This window comes from Egretta garzetta, unplaced genomic scaffold, assembly GCF_000687185.1.
Source record: "Egretta garzetta isolate BGI_Z169 unplaced genomic scaffold, ASM68718v1 scaffold349, whole genome shotgun sequence".
In the NCBI taxonomy this organism is placed as follows: Eukaryota; Metazoa; Chordata; class Aves; order Pelecaniformes; family Ardeidae; genus Egretta; species Egretta garzetta.
The window spans coordinates 885,723-906,979 of NW_009260788.1; the positions used below are offsets into that span (position 1 = coordinate 885,723).

Here is a 21,257-nt window from a genome sequence, read left to right on the forward strand (position 1 = left end):
GTTAGCCAACATACTTGGGCATGCCTGTCTTACAGTGATGTTACTTGCAAAGGTCTGGTAGCATCTTTCAGTGTGTTTGACCATTTAAGTCAATTATTTGAAATTGCAGAGTGTTCTTTTTGCTCAGCCACCCAGCCCTTTTCTCTGTTTTTTGGGAGAGAAGGCAGGAAGAGAGCAATTTATCAAGGCAGAAAGAGAGATCAGCCATTTGCCAAAGATTACCAGCTCTCCAGTCACCACAGTAGCTCTAGCCAGGAGGCCGGGTCCTCCCAAGTGCTGGACAACATAAGCTTTTGGGGAGAATACTGGATTTAACAACTGATTACCACAAATATATAATGTACAGAATGCCACACAGTAATGTAGGTGTATTTATCTATTCCTAAAAGTAAAGTATGTTAGATGTTTCCTAATTTGTGTTCCTGAAGTGTTTGTAAAAACAGTTAAATTAATGGTTGGGGTAGAAAATGCTGCAGTTCTAGGAGAATAAATAAGTTACTTTTCATTTTTTATAGATAGGTGGATCACTTTTGTGTCAGGTAGAGAAATGAGCGCTAATTCCCTGGCTCTGGAGGAACAAGCAAAGGTTCTGAATTTGGTTACCATTTCAAATGGCATTCCTCATCCAAGATGTACCAGTCCTGTCCTATTTATCTTGAAAATCTGCTAGAATCTGTGATGTTGATACATGAGAAGAAAACTAGTATTGTCTTTTAGGTCTGTTATTGCTAGTAAAGTTTTGTACCTACGTTTAATCCATAAATAGATTGAAACCAAATAGCCTTGTATAGAAGTCATTCATGGTGTTTAACTAACAACTACGATTTGCATAGGGGTTTTACTTTAAAACGCTTCAGAAAATGTTGACTACTTTTTTTGTGATTAGTGCTTTGTAAGGAAGAAAGATACTGATTTGCAAGTGCTGCAACATTATTTAAGGGTTTAAGGATATACAGTTTAAATAAGAAACCCATGGTGCTTTACTTGCAGAATTTTTAAAAATGCGTAATTGTAGACACCATCCAACAGCATCAGTGTACTTGATGCACTGTGGAAAATGTAAGGCGGCAGTGACTTTAAAGAGACAGAACAGCTTTGAGTATTAAAGTATCCTGCCTTTCCAACTGAATTTTACTGTTCTTATAAAAATGTACATGTAGAACTAGAATTAATATTAAAAAAACTATGTTTCTTATTACTCACGTCCAGGATATGTTGTATAGTAATCATCTTGCTGTCTTACAGGGACCTGAAAAGCTGAAAGGACATGCCAAAGTCTCTAGTGCATATAGTGAAATTCTAACGTTAGGCTAGCTTTAAACAATTGAGTGTTTTAAATAAATTGTGATTTTACATTTTATTGAATAGAAATTATTTTCTTTAGAAGTACTGGTATATATGGTGCAGGTGATTTAGGTGGAAATATCCTTGTAGCTTATGTTGTAAATATTGATCATGTTACTCTACTACACAAATAAATATTCAGTCTTACTAAAGCCAGAGTGGAAAATACAAACTTCACGGTGCAGGAGTAAAAGGAGCATGGATGATTCACAGTTCAGTACGGGTTTTCAAGTTTTACATTAGTATGTGGTTTGTATTAGGTTCCAGCCTCACTTTTTTCAGAACGTGAAGTCTTCTTTTCATAAGAATCATATAGAATATGCAACATCGTACAGGTTTTCCTCTGCCACCCTGTGAGGACCCTCCAACGCCATCTGTATGGGAAGCCTTTAAGGCAGTTAAAACAAGGAATTGCAATGGCCATTCACTTTTGAGTTCCAAGATGTTAAAAAATGTTGCCGGTGTTGAGGAGGTTCCTTGAAATGTGCCCACCTGTTTTGTTAGGTGCTGGGCTGAATCCAAAGTCACTTTTCTGAAAGCTTTCTACAGCGTTTGGTTTGTAATGTCTTTCTGTTGGTATATGCGGAGTTTAAATGCATTGGCTTTGAAGACACGTGTCTTGTGTCCTGGATGTTTAAAAAGGTAAATGAACAAAAAGTATTAACAAAAAAAATTGGTCAGGAGATAAAACAGGACAAAAGGACTGGAAAATAGCCAGTCTTAGGTGACTGCAGGAGTCACAGGTTTTCATAGTAAGCAAAATTGTTTCAAATGTAAATGTAGCTTTCTGATCAGCCACTATAAAATGACTCTGATTACTTGGTTATGATTACTTGATTATTAATCTCAGGCCTTTGGTGTTCAATGGTAAACACTTCTGAAAAGCAAACTGAAAAGCTAAAAGTGAATTGCTGTACTGAAAAAGTACAAAGGCATTCTTTTCAAAAGAAAAAAAAATATCTAAGCCATCAACAGTGATTTGCTTAAAAAAAAATTATTTTGATCACTCAAAACAAAACAAAAACCCAAGGAATATCTAAAAAGTTTTTTCAGGTCCAGACGGTAGTGTGTACTCTGAATGGGAGGTTCTACTTGTTGCTCATCTAACCCCCACAGCTGCAGTGGAGAATTTACTGGAGAAGAAGATCTGCAAGTTTTAGCATATACTAGGCTTCATAAACAAGCTCTGAAATTTTAAAATTAAGTTATCAGAAGAGCCCAGGTTTAGCTTTTTGTCTTCCTGTATTAGCTCCTTCCTGCTTCCTTGCTTAGTTGCTCATTAATCCTGATTTCAGTCATCAGTAAAATTTCTTCAGTGAACAGCATGCTTGGCTCCAATCTGAATAAAATCCCGTTGATGTTAACCTGGTAACAACATGGTTGTTTCTTGGGATTGGTGAAGCATTATGCTGACAGGCAGTGGAGACAGAGCTAACCCCGATGCGATACAAACCTTTGGTACGTGGGGCTTATGGTAACTGCAGTGTCAGTATCTTTACTTAGAGGGCTTTCAGGGTGAATGGGATTGTTCATGCTACCTAACTTAAATATGTAATCTGAGAAAGGATTTTCCTTTATAGCTCTTAAAACTAAGTAAACTAACTCTTAAGGTGAAGTGGCTTCTCATAGATCTGTGCTAAACAAGATGCAGAGCTTGTGACTAAAGATTTGTAAATTCATCTGGTTTTTAGGCAGCTTTGTGCTTGCTTCCGTTCTCCTGACCAGGAAGAAAAAAATAGCCTTACCTTCTTCATTTGGCTGGGAATAATAGGTCATATACTGGGCACCGATTTTCATTCTTGGTTAAAAAATTTCTGTTGCCAAAAAGATACTCTTCCAAAATTTCAGTGTGTACTGTCGTATCCTAGTTTTGATTAATCAACATACAGATAAAATACATATCTAACTTTATGCACCAACGTAGTTACTGAAGAAAGATGATGATTAATCCCTTATACTGTTTAGAAAGGATTTTATTTTAGTACTGTGTGTCCATTTCTGTTTAAAATGTGGAAAAATGTATTTAAATGTTTTGTGATAACGGGCATCCCAGATCGTGCTTCAAATAGTCATTGTGAGAAGTATAATTATATTAATTGAAGGAAACATGCAAAATAGTTTATACATTTGCCCTGGATGGAATTAGAAAGAAGAGTGATAGTTTGCATTGTGTGGCAGTATCTTAATAAGGAAAAGTCCTGCAAAGGGCCTTCTGTAAAAGTAGAAGGATTTTTCATAATCCTTTTTTGCAAGATTATTTGGATTCGGAGTAGGTATGGGAAATCTGCCTCTTTGTTATCTCACAGCAGGCTAGGAGCGGAAGCTGTGTGTAAAATCCAGAACGCTGTCTCAGTTCGCATTTAGAAAAGAAGAAGTTTAGACGCAACTCCTGAAAATGAAAGCTTATATTCAGTAGGAGTGGATGCCTTTCCCTTCTATGCTTGCCAGAGAAAGTGGTATTGTGTGTTTATAAAGCTAGCATACTAAACTGAAGTCTGGCTCCCAATATTAAGAAAATGTTGGTCAAATATTTTACATCCTTGTCATCTCTTCAGCTACCACTTTATTATGGGAAGGATTAAGATTTGGATGCTGCCTGGAAGAGTTTGTTTTGAAGAAGGATTGAAAGAAAGGACAGAGGAATGCCAGACTGGGCTTCAGGCATAAGGCTACTTGGAGAAAGTCCCAAAAATGAGAGTGGTGGTAAACCATGTGTGACTTGGGCTGAAGTTGCGAGCAAAAAGCTAGAGCAAAGAAACTGACTGGAATTAGTTCTTGTAGTCTTTGACATTTGGTGTGGAGACTAAGAGGAAGTAAACGAAAGAATTTGAAAAGGAACCTGTCTTAGTCAGACTTGCAGACATGGAAACTGGATTTTTATGGCAGCAATTTAGGCTGAATGATGGGAAAAGGAATAAGTATGTAGAAACCCAGAGTTTGTTGTAGCAAAAATACAAAGTAGTGAGAGCCTAGACGAATGCTTTTGCAATGAGAATGGAAAAGAATGCAAATTTTATGAGCTATTTGCAGTGGAAAAAAAATGGCATGATTTTCTGATCAACAGCGTTAAAGAAAAAGGTGAATTAAAAGAATAATAACGGATCAGAAAAATAGAGAACACTGTTCCTGTGTGAAAAAATGGAAGAATAGCAGGAAATTTTACCAAGGAGGAGGTGCCAAATTGTAGGGCATGCAGAACAGGGAACGAGGGAAGACAGAATGCTAAGTTAAGAGGTGAGGCATAAGTGTGGGGGTTATTAGAGAAATGGTGGGTAGTTATTGCAATAGAGCAATGTAATGTGATGACTCCGTGCCTTGAGTGAAATCAAGTGGACAGGAGAACATCCCTCAACTTGTGCTAACAGTTGAGATTAGGAGTAGATCTAGAACGGTGTGCAGCCTGAAGTGCCTAGACTCTGGTCTGCATGCTCCAAAAGGGAGGGTTCGCTCTGTAACAGGAAAGGATAGGTGTGTTTACTTAACAAGTCCGTACATCAAATTAGAAATGTGATATATAGTATTGGAGGGCATTATGCTGGGTTTAATCTAGGTAATACTTAAAATTGTCCAAGATTTTAGCATTAAGTAACAGTCACAGAGCGCACCAAGTCTGCAGTGGGTTATTATTCCTGTTGTCAGTTCATGCTGAAATAGCTGTGCCTGCATTGCTTTTGTTTACCTTCTTTAAAATAATGAACTTACACATTCACTTGGCTATCACGTGCTAAGTAACTTGTGATTATTTTGGAAAGGCAGAAAGTGTAATGAGAAACAGATTTCAGGGTATCAGGAAGAGAGTTTGGAAGGAAAGTTCTATTAATTACATATTTGTACTATGACTAGAATCAGGAGAGAATTGCTATGGAAGTATCACATGTTTGGAAGTTTGGATTTGGCCTGTCTTCTTTTTGATGATGAAAACATCTCTGATCCCAGAGATGTCTCATTCTGCATCTTTCTCTTCCCCTTTTCCCAGTTTGGTTTAGGAATCAGTAAACCTTTGGTCTCAAGTTTTGGACAGGGTATCAGTAGCCTACAGAGTTCCAAGTTTTCATTTTCTATTTCATGTCTGTATACCACAAAAGCACAAAAAATAAGAGCAGAGATTTGCTGACATCTGGCTTGAAAGAGCAATGACAGGCATGGACCATGGAATGAAGGAGACTTTCAAAAGAAAGAACAACTGCTTGCTGCAAGGAACGTGAGAAGCCTGTGTGTGGAGGAGGCATCAGACTTGTAGACCTACCAGTAGGGCTGGAAGTGAGCCAGAATCCTGGCTCTATTTCTGGCATCTTCATCTTGGAAAAAACCAGTTTCACTTGGAATATTACTGTATCTAACATTTGCAAAGAATCAAAAAAAATGGAGGTTCTTGATTCAGTGCAGTTGGATGTCTAATGGTGAGAAGAGCGCGTAGTCCCATTCATATCAGGGGATTTTGTAAGGGTAGTGTTCAGTCTGAAACCATAATTACAATATTTTCAATTATGTAATTATTTATTACAGTCTAGCTAATTTTAGTAGTCAAATGAGTAGAAATTGAAGGGAAATTTTTTTTTCTCTCTCTTCTTGTAGGAGTTAGAGAACCTTTCTCCTGGTATGTGCTCCTTAAAATTGTCCAGCCTTATCCTAAAAATGACAAAACCCGACGCTTCCAGCACTCTCAGAGGAAGTTTGTTACAGTATTGATCTTTCATCTTTACTTTTTTTTTTTTTTTGCTTAAATTTTCTTCCACTCAGTATCTTGACATCATTGGTTCTTGTAAGAGCTCCAAAAGTCAGGAATTTGGGAGGGCAGGAGGAGGAGTGCGAGAAACAGCAAATGATACGCCAGGAGTCATATGATGTCAATGGAGGGAAGAACAGTTGAAGCAATCACAAAGATTTGAGGAAACACAAAAAAGGAGGCTGTGAGCTGTAGTGGCACATAATGGAGACCACCTGGTACGTGCTGGGATGTGGATAGTCACGCCTGCTTTGCCTGTGCTCTGACATGGCTGTCTCTGAGCCAGCTCCAATCTGGAAGCCATGTAAACAAAGATGGTCAAACTAAGCCTTGATGAACCCCAGTATCTTGACTTCAGCACTGCTCAGAAAGATATATATATATAGCCCTAGAAGAGTGCTTTTTTCTCTTTACATACCCTCTAAGTCTCTAGCAAGAGACTGTACTATGATTTCATTTTCCTGTTTGTGAGGCAAATTCACCATATTCTGCCTATAAGGGCTTAACTGAGGGACAGGAGATATGGTCTTAGTCCAGAATCATACAGATGTTAAAACAGTTATTTTACATTTAACAACTTTGGAGAACAAGCCACACAGACACAGCTTTGTATTTCTAGACAACTTGGGTTTTGCCAGGTTGCTCCACCTCCAGATTCTTGTCAGGATCGTGGTGTAAGATAAGACTAAGAGGTTCTCAAAACACAGCAGATCAGGATCTACCTGGAAGAAAGAGTTATGCTGGAGAAGGAAGCGCAAGAGTATTTTTTTTGTGCTGAGACTTTGAATAGAAACAAAAGGTAGGACTTTAGATCTTAATTTGTTTCAGAGTTGGGGCTTCCATCTTACAGGATCAGAGTAGTGAAGCTTGCATAGATATTTCTCTTACTTAGAAAACATTACATATTGACGATTTTATCAAGAGATATTTAGTCATACTATTTCAGATCTTTAAAAATTGGGGTTTTTTTCAGCACATAAGAACCATTATGTCTAAATGGTGTTAATTAGATACTTAAGAAAATGGATATGGAAGTTGCTGTCCTGCTTTCTATTTTCCCAGAGGCAAGGAAAGTACAAGTCGATATGTCAGATATGTTGTAGCTGTTGTTTATGTAGAGTAAATCTTGAGATCACGATTGATAGGGCTGTTGTAGATGTTTTGGCCTAGTGGTGTGGTTGAAGTCATGAATGCTGAGGCAGAAGCTAAGGTTTCTCATGCTCGTAATGAAAAACTGATATTCTGTCTTAAGCTGGCTTTCACACAGGCTTATGTAAAAATAATTAAATCAGTTTACATGCATTCTTGGGTTGTCGGTTGGGGCTTTTCTTTTTTTTGTCCTGCAAGTCAGGGTGTAGGCACTCAAATTGCAAAAGGCATGTTCAAATTTATGCAGGTATGGTGGTTTTATCTGTGTCCCTTGGTGCTCCTGCTGCTGTAGCTGTAACAGGAGAAGTTCCAAGGAAGGCGCAGCATCTTGCTGCCCTTGCATATGGAGAAATGGTGATCAGATTGCTGCAGGTCTGCTTCTGTGAGAACTTGATGCGCTGCTTCTCTTGTTGCAGGGGTTCTCTGTTGCTCTGATCTCCCTTGAGGGTCTGTGAAATGAAACCAGTGCGGTGCGTGCAGCTCCTTTTGTCTGAGCACAGTAATAACAGCACTTTGCTGGAAAGTTGGGGGGGGGGGGGGGTTGGTTTTTTTTTTTTGTATGCCATTCTACCGACACAGGAGGATACTGTTTGGTTCTGCCTTGACAATTAGATAGGCTTGCATTTTCGAACACGTCCTTCTTGACTAGTTTTGATGGTGATTTGGCAGTTATGAGGAAGCTGATACATGTTTTTATTTGATTTACTTAAGTGGTGATTGTGAAGAAAAATCAAATTAGAATTGACCTTTCTCATTTTAACTAAAGCTGGGCCTTAAAGTAGAACTATTTGGGTACGTTCAGAACTGGACAATCTCCATCTAGGTGTGAATTATGGCACTTAAATATTTTTGAAGAGAAAAGTTGACTAGGAGTTTAGGGCAATCATGAGTGAGCCATTCAGATATTTTGCATTTGAATAGCTTCTATGATTATCATTGTAAGATGGGCTGGGGCTTTGATGGGTCGCTCTGTTTCAGTGAACAAAACAAGTTACTTCCTCCACACAATATGACCTTACCATCACCAAAACAGAAGTCTGTTCCCTGAAACAAACAAGCTGGGGTTTTTTTGTTTGTTTTTGTTGTAACCTGGTCTGTGTCAAGTAATTTGCCAGTTAGTTTAAGTGCTAATCTGTAGGCTGTATAAGAGTTTTATTCGGTTCCATTAGGTCCAACTAAACTTTGCAATACAGGGGCTATTATCCTGCCAGTTGTGAGGAATTTCTGTTTTATGGAGCAGGGCTGACACAAAGACAGCACTGTGCAAGCCGTCTCTATAACTGAACACTTTCACACTGCAATTTAGGAGGCGTTCAGTTCAGGAAATTGCTGACTTCTGCTGGAGCACACTTTTACTGCAAGGAAAATTTTATTCGTCACTCAAGTAATTGGCAGTTTTAATACCTTGTTAGTAATTACCTTGTAAACAAACTAATGCATAAAGGCAAGGCTCTATGACCTGTTATCTAACTGGCAGTGTTATTTGGCCAGTGGAACTGACACATGGTGGTGGTGTTTGTTGTTGTTTTTTATTAAAGTAATTTGTTTCCATTTATTATAAATACTTTCAGCTAAGAGTTAAAAAAATGCAGTGTACCTCTACCAGACAGCCCGAGGAATGAAACACGATACAAGCGCAGCGTTGGAGGGGCTGCAAGATCACTTACCCATTGCCACATGTGGTCAGAAGGCCCATTAATCTAACTTCTGGTTCAGCTTTTGAGTCAGGACTTTTTTTGTCTTGAGCGGTAATCCCCCCACACCCCTTCAGTATGTGAAAGTTGTCCATGCTGTCCTAAATGTGTGGCTTAGTATTTGATCCAGAACAAGTATTTCCAATAAAGGCAAACACCTTCCAGAATCAACATTTCTTGTTGATAGTTTTACTGAAATTGCCTTTGCCTGCGATCTCTGGGAGCTGGGGAGAGCTCCTAAATTTTGATCATTCATCATACTAGGTACAAAATGTACCACAGCCAGAACTGACTTGAACTTCCCAAGGTAACAAGGATCATTTCAGGTTACATTCATTTAATTGTCTGTGATCTGTTTTCCCCTATGTGCTGTTAGCCCCAAACGAATAACCCTGTTAATGTTGCTGATGTGCGTTTGTGATTCTATACATAATGCAACTGGGATGGAAAAATGGTAGGTTGCTGGGTTTGAACATGAAATATGATCACTGGAAAAAGTACATTTCATTGGAAGTGAAAGAAGGGGTGTTCCTTACAGCAGACTAGGATACCCATGTCTTTAAACAGTCATAGAGGTTTTGTTGTGGAACTGGGGGTGATGCTTAGTTGAAGTTTGACCAGTCACGAAGTCCAGAATCTCTGTAATGACCTGTAATAAGCACAAATTTTATTTGCAATCTCACTATAAAAATCTATAGATGAAATACTAGGTATAATTGCAAAATTATAGAATGTGTTTCTGGGGGGGCGCACTTGTCATCCATCTCCTCTAATCCAGTTCTGTTTTTATGGAAATTCAGTCTGATTTTCATGCTGTAGGAGTTTGCAAAAAAAACCCCAAAACACAATGTTTATCTATTATGATGTTAATTTGGTTAAAATAGAAAACTCTAATCTGACTTGATTACAACACTGTGACATACTGTTCAATGCAAATGCTAGATATTTATACCGTTCAGAAATAAAGGGTTATAGAGTTTTACGTCTTGTTTTAAAAGCCATGAATTGCAGTAATTGGATTATAATACAATTTTCTTCATCTTGTTTGCTGGAAGTATGTCTTAAGAAATGTTGATGAACCATTATTTAGAGCATTCCAATTTGTGATTTGGGATGGCTAGAAATGATGTTATGTCTAGAGAACATACTTTATTGGTTTTCTTTAACTAGAAATCATTTCCAAGTGGGGGTATTAAGAACTAACTTTCGTCAGAGTCATGTGTAGTTAACAAGTGTTTACTTTGGAGATGACAGTCTTTTGACTACTGTCTTTAAATTTCAGGACCAGTAACAAGATTGCCAACATCTTGTCTGAACATCTGAAGCCGTTTCAGAGTCTAGAAACTCTGGACTTGAGCAACAACAACATATCAGAGCTAAAAATATCATCATTTCCATCGTTACAGCTCAAGTATCTGTAAGTAAAACTTAGTATTCCTTTTTTTTCTTTCAGGTTACTTTCAAAAAACTTGTTGGAAAACTTAGATTGGCAGCTGTTTGTTAAGGTACTAAATCTTCTTTCAGTTAGACACTCATTAAATATTTATTCCTACTTTCACCTGTTGAGTTTAAAATAAGCTGCAAACTTGAATACTTAAGTTGTTGCAATGAGATGTTTCAGATTATAGAAAGTGAAGGTCATTATGTTGCGATGAAACAAATAGATCCATCTCTTGAGAGAAATAATTATGTAACAAAATGAACTGAAGTTCCCCGTGGTTGGGCTAGTCTTGAGTTGCCTGGGGTTTGGTGGACTTTTTTGGAATCTGTCTAAATCCTTATTCAGTAATAGTGCAACACCAGAGTTATACTGAGTGAGAATAAAGTTATGGAGTTGCAACATGCTGTCTTCTGCCAGTAATACACTCCTGCAGAGTAGAGCAAAATGTTGGTGGTGAAATACTATTTGACCATAGATTGAGCTGTCAAGAGCTCTGATGAATATGATAAATGAAATTCCATTTATCAAGGAGTAGGCAGTGCAAGAGCTTTGTGTTTCACTACTTGGTATTAAGAATTTATTAAATAACTGTAAATTTAACCTTCTAGACATTGTTTCAACAGGTACATTAACAGTAACCGAATAACCTCCATGGAGCCTGGTACCTTTGACAATTTGTCTACTACACTTCAAGTATTGAAACTGAACAGGAACAAAATTTCAGCAATCCCTCAAAAGATGTTTAAACTCTCCCATCTGCAGCACCTGTAAGTGCAACCTACAATTGACTAATTGTTTTCAGGTTTTCCAAAGCACTGGCAGTGCTTGAACTTTAGCCTTTAATTTAGTCAGAGGCAGAGAGAGACAGACACAGAAAACATATTACTACAACCCTTACTAACTGCAGCTTTGTACTGAACAAAACTAGTCTTATATATTGGTTAGATGTGAATAGCCTTTGTGTTCAAAATCGTGTTTGCCTGTTGAAAGAAAGAAAGAAAAGGCTGGAGAAGGGGTAATAGCAGTATTCCTGTAAGAAAGCATTGGAAAAATACTAAGTGAAGTAAACTTTAAGTAGTTCACTACAGCAGTATCTTATTTATTTTGTGCTTTCACGGTGAAATGAAGGGAATTAATTTGCTTTCAGAAGGTATGGCAATAAGCAATATGCTTGAGTAAACAGCCCTCCATCAGCTTCACTGATACAATGCTGTCTATAAATGTTTTACCTAATAAATAATACAAAGTTATTTAATATGGAAGAGGACGGGGAAACATTTTTTTTTTTAATTTATTTTTTTGGAAAAATTAAAGTGCAGGGAGGATGAGCTAGGACTGCACTTTGTCAAAACCTGAATAATTATTTTCCATATTAGATTGTCAAGAGTTAAAAACAAACTCTCTTAGGTTAACCTTGAAAGTGAAAGGTCGTAAGAGCAGTGAAGTGTCAGGATGCTTGACACATCTGGAAACGGTGACTATGTCTTTTCTGGTCTTTTCTGTATACAAATGCAGGAAGAGTTTGACTCGAGCCTGAGTAGAAGAGTCCTGCAAAGCTCAGGATTTGTTAACGCTCTTAGTAGACTTTCTGGTCTTGAGATTCAACTGAAATTTTGGAAGTTGGTGATATTCTTGCCTAAAAAAGTTCTACTTGTTCACAATTCAATCGGTAGGCTGACCTAGTTATGTTAGCTAGCTAATATGCAATGAAGGTCAAAAATTTGTGTTATCACCCAAAAGAAGCGTTCAGAGGAGTGGGGAAGAGCTGAAGGCTGTTCTTACGGAATGTTCTTTGCTGCTTATGCACATTTAAACACAGGAGGGGGGAGTAGGGTTGTCTATAGGGCATCTGTTACCAGGTAGAGTTCATATCAGGCTACCAGAGAGGAAAGCTGAATTCTTACAAGACTGAGACTCTGAAAAATAATTGCGGTATAAGTATGGACAGAGAATTATTTAGGCCTTTACTTTCCACAGGGAAGTAAGTTTTGGAAGGAGGGGATTCTTCTTGGTTTGGTAGGATGCATGTTGATAGATAGAAGATCTTCTTGAAGGGGCAGATGATCCCTCTTTCTGTAAGGGCCTTTTCTTACTATTTTCTAATCCTGTCTCTGTATACATTATATCAGTTGTTGCTAATAAATATAATTGTTAACTTAGCAAATGATAGGTAGTTTAAAATTCACTGTTACAAAAACAGTTAACATGGTTCTTTGTGCCTGTATGAGGCTAGACTTCCCTTTTTACGTAGCTCAAAGTTGGAAAACTGCTTGGGATTGGTGCAGGGTTTGGAGTTAAAAAGGACCAAAGCCCAGAAAGTGTTGTGGAGAGCAGGAAAATAGAAAATATTGAGTACTACTGTCACTGCAGCTTGCTTTCCAGCTAGTTATGCCTTATAACTCCCTTCTAGGATACATGTTCCTAGCTTCTCACCTGTAAGGGGTATGTGTAGTGGCAGAAGGGTCAAGTGCCAAGACCACTTGAGAAAGAGGGAAAGACCTATTTGTAACTAATTGTGGAGAACAAGGAAGGAATGTGTAATGAATGCGTGACTCCAGGTTAAGAAAGAGAGGGATCACCCAGGATATTTAATTTTTCCTAGTTATCACAACTAAAAATTTTAACTTTCTGACTAATTATTGATTGAACTTACAAGCTAACCTTAATGGCCCTACTGCTGGATAAACACCAGGAACTTGCTTTCACTTTTGAATTTGGGAACAGAACTAACCATGGCATTCTAGGCCTGCAAGGATTCTTTAAATCTGAAAATCAAGGAACTACCAAATACTTGTCCTCAGTATCAGAAAGGCTATGTAAGCTACTATTAGCAGGGTTAAACATAATGTATTACAGTAAAATGATTTTTATTCCATCTTGTCTCGGTTGGTTTATGTGCAAGAAAAGCATTTGAATAAGGTTTGTTTCCAGAGAGGGTAGAAAGGGTGTTGGCATGCAGGTAAACTTACTCTGCTGTAACTGTAAATGTTATTGATGCAGGGAACTGAATCGCAACAAAATTAAAAAAATCGATGGGCTTACTTTCCAAGGACTTCCAGCTTTGAAATCATTAAAACTGCAGAGAAATGGGGTTACTAGGCTTATGGATGGCGCTTTCTGGGGATTAACCAACATGGAAGTCTTGTAAGTATCAACTTTCTGCTGATAGATTCTGCTGATTAAGTAGAATTGCACAAAATGAATAGAATTGCTTGATAAAATTTGAAGATGTTTTTGAATTAAATTGTTCTAGTGTGGCTTGCAAAGCAGTAAGCAGTTGTTGGTGAATGTGTAGGACAGCACATTCTGAATGCATGCATACAACTCTAAATGTAAATAGAGACTGCAGCTGTCTAGCCAGTATCATGTAATCATATGTGGACCCATGGCAAAGCATACACAGCACTGAGTTTCTGAACCTTATGTCTTTTATCTGTTTGTATGTGTTTGTAGGCAGCTGGACCATAACAACTTAACAGAGGTAACCAAAGGCTGGCTTTATGGCTTGCTGATGCTGCAGCAGCTCCATCTCAGCCAAAATGCCATCAGCAGGATCAGTCCTGATGCCTGGGAATTTTGCCAAAAACTCAGTGAGCTGTGAGTAGCTTTTATTCTATTCCAGTTTTGAAAGCCGGGTACATGCCAAAGCATGAGCTTCTTACCACTGATCTGTGAATTTTTCATAACAAAGTTTCCAAGGTGACAACAACTTTTTTGTATGTGAGACAGTTATATTTTGTTGAAAGAAGTTGAAGCCAACCATGACTGCTTCATTTCGCTGTGGCAGTTGTACTAAAACTGTAACACAGTCATTTTCAAATGAAAGAAATTCATTCTGCAGTAATTTGTGAATTATCGGAAATGATGCACAAGCTGTGTGATCAAAAATGGTGTAGTAGGTTTTGTGATAGTTGTAAAGGAAAAAACTTTCCCCTTGAAAATTCACCTGGGTTGAACTGAATAATAAGCACTGCAGCATAAATACTAAAATAATTTCTTTTTTTCCCCCTTGAATATGCAGAGATTTGACGTTCAATCATTTAGCAAGGTTAGATGATTCAAGCTTCGTTGGTTTAAGCGTGTTGGTTGGACTGTACATTGGGAACAACAAAGTAAATTACATTGCCGATTGTGCCTTCCGGGGACTTTCCAGTCTACAGACTTTGTAAGTTGACAAACTCACTTTTTAAGGTCAAAAACCTTAACAAAAAACCTCAGTGTTTATAGATTCCCCCTCCCCCCCTTATGAAATATAGAGGAACCTTTTGTTAACTTTCCCAGATCAGCGTATGTTTTTCTTACAGTAGGATCTTTTTCTCAGAATAGTTGGGAGACGGAGGACTTCCCCTTTTGTTAAGGCTGTGCACAATGGGTGGTGGTAATTACGATACGCACTTTCAGTAGCGTTATTATGGGAACGGCATGTCTCCATTCGAAAGCAGAACTGCTACCCCCAGCTTTAGGGATCTGAATCATAGTTCTGGCTTAACTGAATCAACATTTTCCCTCATGGTAGAAATAAGAAGACAAAACTCCAAACTGTGTATTACTATGGATGCTGATGCTTGTCATGACTGAGCAATTGCTTTAAGCATTTGAGCATTTTTTGAGATAGCATTTCTTAATGGAAGAGGAAGAAAGAAGTAAACTAATCTAAACATATTCCACTTCATTAAAATCTTCCAGCTGCGTACCATTGACCCATCTGTTAGCCAGATGAATTAAATGGTTGCCTTTTCCTCTAGGCTTTGAAAAGGGTGCTAACATTTTACTTTCAGGGATTTGCTCACATACTCACACTTTGGGCATTTAGCAAAGATGCAATTCAGAGGGGTGTATGCTATGTTTTTTAAGTATACAGGGAGGTACAGATCATAAAGAGGGGAAGTCAGAGACTTGTGAGGTGTCCAGGAATTAAGTGTTAGTTTTCCTCCTAGATTTTATTTTCTGTCCTCTAGCCCTACCCTGTTGATTCTTTGCTGACACAGTTTCTTTTCACAAATCTCCAATCTCTTCATGCTTCACAGATAATCAAGCTAGTGTTGTGGATGTTTTAGGATGTAGAAATTACTCCCTTTTATTAATAAATCTCTGTGTGTTCTCTATGTGTTAGTACTATGGACTTAGAAAGGCACAAGTGTATCTTGTTTCAAAGGAGCAACAGTTGATCCCTTTTCTTCCTATGACACTCCTTCTCTTATGATAGTCCTGTATCTGAATACCCTTGTAGGGGAATGCGGGTTTGTTCTCTAATGATTCTTAAAATTGTTGGGTTTGTGATCTTTTAATTATCAGTGGAAAAAGTACTAACAGTCTTCAAAGTCTCTCAGTAAAAATAGAAATGAAATAGCTAAGCTTCTCTTTCAAAAAACAAACAAATAAACAAAACTCCAAGCAAACAAAAAACAACCTACCAGAAAGCTATTTTAGCAATTGTTTTAAATAATAGATGCTCTAGAAGAAGTATGCACCTTGTTCTTTTTAATAGCTCTTGTGGTTTGATTTCTTCTCCCCCCTTAAACAGGGATCTGAAAAACAACGAAATATCATGGACTATTGAAGATATGAATGGTGCCTTCTCTGGCCTAGATAAGCTTAGGAAGCTGTGAGTATTGCTACAATACTTGTATCTCAGCATTCTTTAAAAAAAAAAAAGCTTAGATTATATGTGTTTCAAGGGACAAGCCCAATACTTAATGATGTTACGTTTTTCTGTAGCTGAGATGATTTTTTTTTTCTCCCTTACCATTTCGTTCTCTGTAAAGTGTTCCTTTTCTATAAAAGAAATTAGTTGTCCTGAGAAATCTGAAATATTTTAAATATTTGTACTATTTATGGAAACATTTCTCAAAAAATGAGGGTTTCCCATAATTGGAAGTAATAAGTGCATTATATGACAAAGGCATGGTGATAGGGAGTCTTTAAAGTATTGCGGCATCCAGTGGAAGTGGCTTCATTGCATTGAAATTTTTAGATGTACATCTATGAAATAAAAAGATGCTTATGTGTATACATTTAAATAATCCATATCACTGAACTGTACACATTAAACGTCTTCTAAAATCATTGTAAAATCTAGATGTTTCCTCAAGGGGAATAAATTAATATCTTTTAGAGGTGAGATATTTTGCTGCATTGGGAAAGGTTAAATGATGAATGTTAGTCACAGTTTAAAAATAAATGCCAAAAATGCAATTGTTCAGCTCAAAAAATGCTTTCATTTTATTGCATCTTTTTTGTATCATGTGCTTACATTTTTCAGGATACTTCAAGGAAACAGGATTAGATCCATTACAAAGAAAGCATTTTCTGGTTTAGATGCACTTGAACACCTGTAAGTAGTAGAAATTCACATTTAACTCAACACTACAAAAAATGAATTTTGATACTAATCGAAATAAAAGTAGGACTAACAAGCTTTACTTATGACTTTGAATGAAACTTACCCTGGTTACTACTGTGATCTTGAGAAGGTTCCTTTAATTTGGAGTTACGCTGAATATGAATTTTGGAATTAATGCAGAAAGTGTGATGTATTAAGCATGCTATAGAACACCTTAATCCTCTCTCTTTAGTTTTGGAGCTAGTGGATCCTTTGTATATCACTAAGGTAGCAAACTATTCTTTGAGTCTTAAATACATTGAGTTTAATAAATTACTCTTTCCTCCTCTAATATTATTTTTCTTTTTTTTTTTTATAGAGATCTAAGTAACAATGCCATTATGTCAGTTCAAGGAAATGCATTTTCACAAATGAAGAAACTCAAAGAATTGTAAGTTTCTATCTAAAGACATCACCTCTATTAAATATATATATCCATATAAATATATAAATAAAAGCCTTGTAAGATGTTGCCTGATGCAGTGATAAACTCCCTCTGTAATTGCTCTGAAGTCACAAAAAAAGGGTATGTCAGTGTTTTGGTTTTTTTATATTTTTATGTGATTGTATTTCAGTGAGATAGTGTAGGATAGGAGGCGTTCATTTACTGCTACGTTTGGTGTCTGGAGTCCTTGTTTTAAATTGGCTGATCTCTAATAGGTATTAGATAAGGGAGACTTTGATGTAATGTGCTATAAGATCAGCAGTGCTATCACTGAGCTAAAGCTTACTGGACCAGTGAAATGCAGTGCTGTAATTATTTTCTAAAGACCTGGTTGTCAGTGCTTGTAATTGGGTCCTTCTATCCTGTGGTAGCAAAGGGGCAGATCTTCAGAGAAGTCATGAAGCGGTCACTGGGAAGAATGTGTTTTCTAGTGATTTTGGGAGGGGGGTTGTCCTCTTACCCTCTTTTTCTGTTGATCAATGCAGGAAAAACAGTCACTGTTCCCTACGTTTTGAGTACAGCTAATTCTTCCTCTTGCATATATCTTATGTCTCCTCTATTTGTATCAGCCTTCTCTAGTCAGATCTGTTGTCCTGAGCTACTCTGTGGATAATCTGTCAACAAACTAAAGAATAACAAAAAGATGCTGATGTCATTATGAGTAGAAACTTCCTGAAGCTTGTCTGGAGCTTTTCATTTGTGTTCTCCCAACTCCTATCAGGTATCTCCCTAGCAGCTGGCTCTCTAATTCATCTTATGGTATTACTCCATATTGGGTGCCTTAGAGAATGTAACAAGGAGCTATGTGTATTTCATAGAATCGTAGAACAGCCAAGGTTGGAAGGGACCTCAGAAGGACATCTGGTTCAACCTTTTGTGGAAAAAGGGATCTTAGATGAGATTATTTAGCACCCTGTCCAGTTGTGTCTTGAAAACCTCTGGTGTTGGGGACTCCACCACATTCCTGGGGAGGTTGTTCCAGTGTATGATTCTTCACACTGTAAAATATTTCTTTCTCGTATCTAGGCAATATTTGGTTGATTTAAAGTTCAGTTTGTTGTTACCCATATCCTGGTGTAGATGCAGCTGCTCTAGAAAGCAGCAGCTATGCTTTTACCCATAGCCAGGGGTTTCCTTGAGTTGTATCTGATTGTATTGCTTGATTAGTTTGCTGAACTCACCCAGCCAGCTCCAGGGCAATTGCTAGATTTGGCACAAGAGAAGCAGTGGGAGCACAGTGCTGGCAATTAGGGATTGATATAGATGATTTGAAGAGTGATCAAATGTGATAGAATGACAGGCTAACACTGCTCCAGAAAGTGTAAGATGCTACAAGATAGAAGACCCTGAACAGTTCAGTGAAATAACTATTCAAAATTTGTTGGGTTTTTTTTTCTGTACTTTTCTTGAAAGCCCCAGTAGACATCCATTATGTCTGAGGAAGATGTAGAGAGATGGTAGAAAGTACTTCGCCAGAAGTAAGATTATTTAGTATAAATTCCCATCTAGTAATTCTATTCTGAGGTCCCTAGAGAGTAAATCTGAAAATAATATGACAGATACCGACTGCATCAGGGTAGCAAAAAATGCTGTGGTTTCTCTGCCTCCTAAGAATAACAAGAATGCCCCTAGAATGTCAGTGAAAGATGACCTGTTTCATCTCAATGTGAACTGGTGAGCTGGCATCCCTAGGCTTTATCCATGCAATGTTAGTGTGAAAAAAGAGCACAGAGATGCTCTTCCTTTTCCTCAAGAAAAAAATCATGAATTGGTATGTCTTCATTATCTTTAAAGCTGTTTCTCTTCCTGGATCCATAAATTATTTTTGCTTTTCCTTCAAGAACAGGTAAGGTTTGAAGACAGAAATTTTATTACTGACTGTGTTTCTTAATATGTCATTTTTTTAAGGGTGATTCTGCATTTTCAGCCAAAAACTGAGAACTCTTCCTACTTCAACTCCTTATTCTGGATTCTTCACAGAATATCCCTTTGCTTTCTTATCTTTTTTCCCTCTGTGAATGTAGTTATTTGCATAGGTTAGATAAGCTGTTAACCAGTTCTGCACTTGTTATTTCAACACTTGACAATTCTTGGTCTCCCCACTTTCTTTTTTAAATATCTACCCTGAGATAAATTCTGGCTGAAATGGAAATGAGGGAATTAAATTGTCTCAGATTTTTTTGATGTTAGCTTCCAGAATGCCTCCTGGACTGTTCTCCTATGTGCCCGTTCTGTGTGTCTTACTCCTGACTGTAGTTTTGTACCCAAGGCACTACAGACATGTCCGACTGCCTGATCTCATACTCTAGCAGAATCTGGGAGTTCAGGATAACACGTGGGAGTCATGACAATGGTGTCACCGCATCTGAGCTAAATAATATTGCTGTCTTTCTCTCGTGATACATGTATTTAGCCTAAAAATGTAGTTTCTAACTGGCGTGTGCTCATACAGATCTGTATTACAAACAGAAAAAACAAGCAAACAGGCCTTGAATGTAATTGCTTTTTCTTAGGCACTTGAACACATCAAGTCTCTTGTGTGACTGCCAGTTAAAATGGCTACCACAGTGGATGTCAGAGAACAACTTTCAGAGCTTTGTAAATGCCAGTTGTGCCCATCCTCAGCAGCTAAAAGGGAGAAGTATTTTCGCTGTCAGCCTGGATGGGTTTGTCTGTGGTGAGTATAACCTCTATTCCTCATTCCATAGAACAAATTTCGCTGAATGCATTGATTTTTGTTGTGGTTTCTTTGATAGGTTTTGATTTCTGTAATAAAATGGAGAGGATTTAATATTTATTAACATTTCCTTCTCTGTTCCCAAACTGTGATGTAGATGCTCAAAGCTTGTGGCTTTGTACAAGATGGGGAGTGACTGTTTTCTGACTTTTATTTCATATACAGCTTGCTTACATAGTACATAGCATAGCATGCAAGGGAAAGCTCAATAATTTATGGTATTATATGTAATGTATATGCCTCTAGATTTAAAAGATAGATATTGTTTAGAAAGATGGCGTTTTTAAGTGAGACTTATTTTGGCAAACTTAAAATGCAATTTTTGGTTTTGATTATTTATAAGGTATTTTCATACTTCATCAGCCTTGAGGTTATTTCAGAGCTGAGGAAATTCAAAGGTAAAATAGCCCTATTGGCCTCAGCTTTGACCTTTTTTATGTGTGCTTGTTGTTTACTTTAAAAATTATTTAGACTATTTAAGTTATTGCCTATATGTAAACTGTATTTTAAAACATCTGATTACCACAGTTATGCTGATGATTTTGTATTTCAGTACACCAGATAGTAAATGCTAATAAAATATTTTAAGACTTGAGAATTTGAGGTGATAGCGTCTGCCTTAAAACTGAAATTTCTGTACGTGTGTTTATACGTTCCCTCTTGAAAGCAAAGTGAAGCTAAGCATTCAGAGTAAAGATGTGTGTTTGAGTACTCTGATACATTAAGTGGGAGCTTTGAAAATATCAGGAAATTAAAAGCTAACTGGATTTAATGTATTTTTGTTGTATACATTTTATTTTTCTTGCTAAAGAAAATTCAAGCTTTATGATCTTTGGAGACAAAACAGTAACCATATTTGTCTTCTCAATAACTTGCCTCTCACAGCAAATATGACTGCTTAATTTTTACTTTTGCCACTCATACCCTTTTTTCAATGGGAAAGCAGGCACAGTATAAAATAGTGTACAAAACTGTTGTTTTCTCCCTTCCTGTTAGCAGTCAAATGTTTAATATATTAATGTTAAATAATGAGTAGATGGTGCATAATCTAGCTACTGCTGAAAAGGAGAGGTTGACGTAGTGCAGGGAATTACAGATTACTTGATAGCTAATGGAGTATATATGAAGTAGACGTTCTTATTTATGAGAAACTTGTCAATCTGGCAAGAAATTAAATTGGGGGATTTAAATATATATCTCGTTAAACCACGGGGGATCATGATCTTTCTTTCAGCTGCTGAATGCCATTTTTAATGAATTTCAAAACCTATTAACAAAAAGGGATGTACTAAGAGTAAGTTGTTAGATTTAATATGTAAAGCAATTGTCATGCAGCCAG

The 21,257-nt window shown here is 37.3% G+C and overlaps 1 protein-coding gene across 1 annotated transcript in view; it reads left to right on the forward strand.

The window, feature by feature from the left end:
- Positions 1-21,257, forward strand: part of LRIG3 (leucine rich repeats and immunoglobulin like domains 3) — a 48,758-nt gene that overhangs the window by 17,973 nt on the left and 9,528 nt on the right. Inside the window, exons 7-15 of the mRNA XM_009646417.2 lie at positions 10,196-10,330; positions 10,978-11,121; positions 13,355-13,498; positions 13,808-13,951; positions 14,376-14,519; positions 15,879-15,959; positions 16,617-16,688; positions 17,056-17,127; positions 19,695-19,858. Of these exons, the coding sequence (XP_009644712.1) occupies positions 10,196-10,330; positions 10,978-11,121; positions 13,355-13,498; positions 13,808-13,951; positions 14,376-14,519; positions 15,879-15,959; positions 16,617-16,688; positions 17,056-17,127; positions 19,695-19,858 (1,100 nt within the window). The remainder of the gene's footprint in view (positions 1-10,195; positions 10,331-10,977; positions 11,122-13,354; positions 13,499-13,807; positions 13,952-14,375; positions 14,520-15,878; positions 15,960-16,616; positions 16,689-17,055; positions 17,128-19,694; positions 19,859-21,257) is intronic.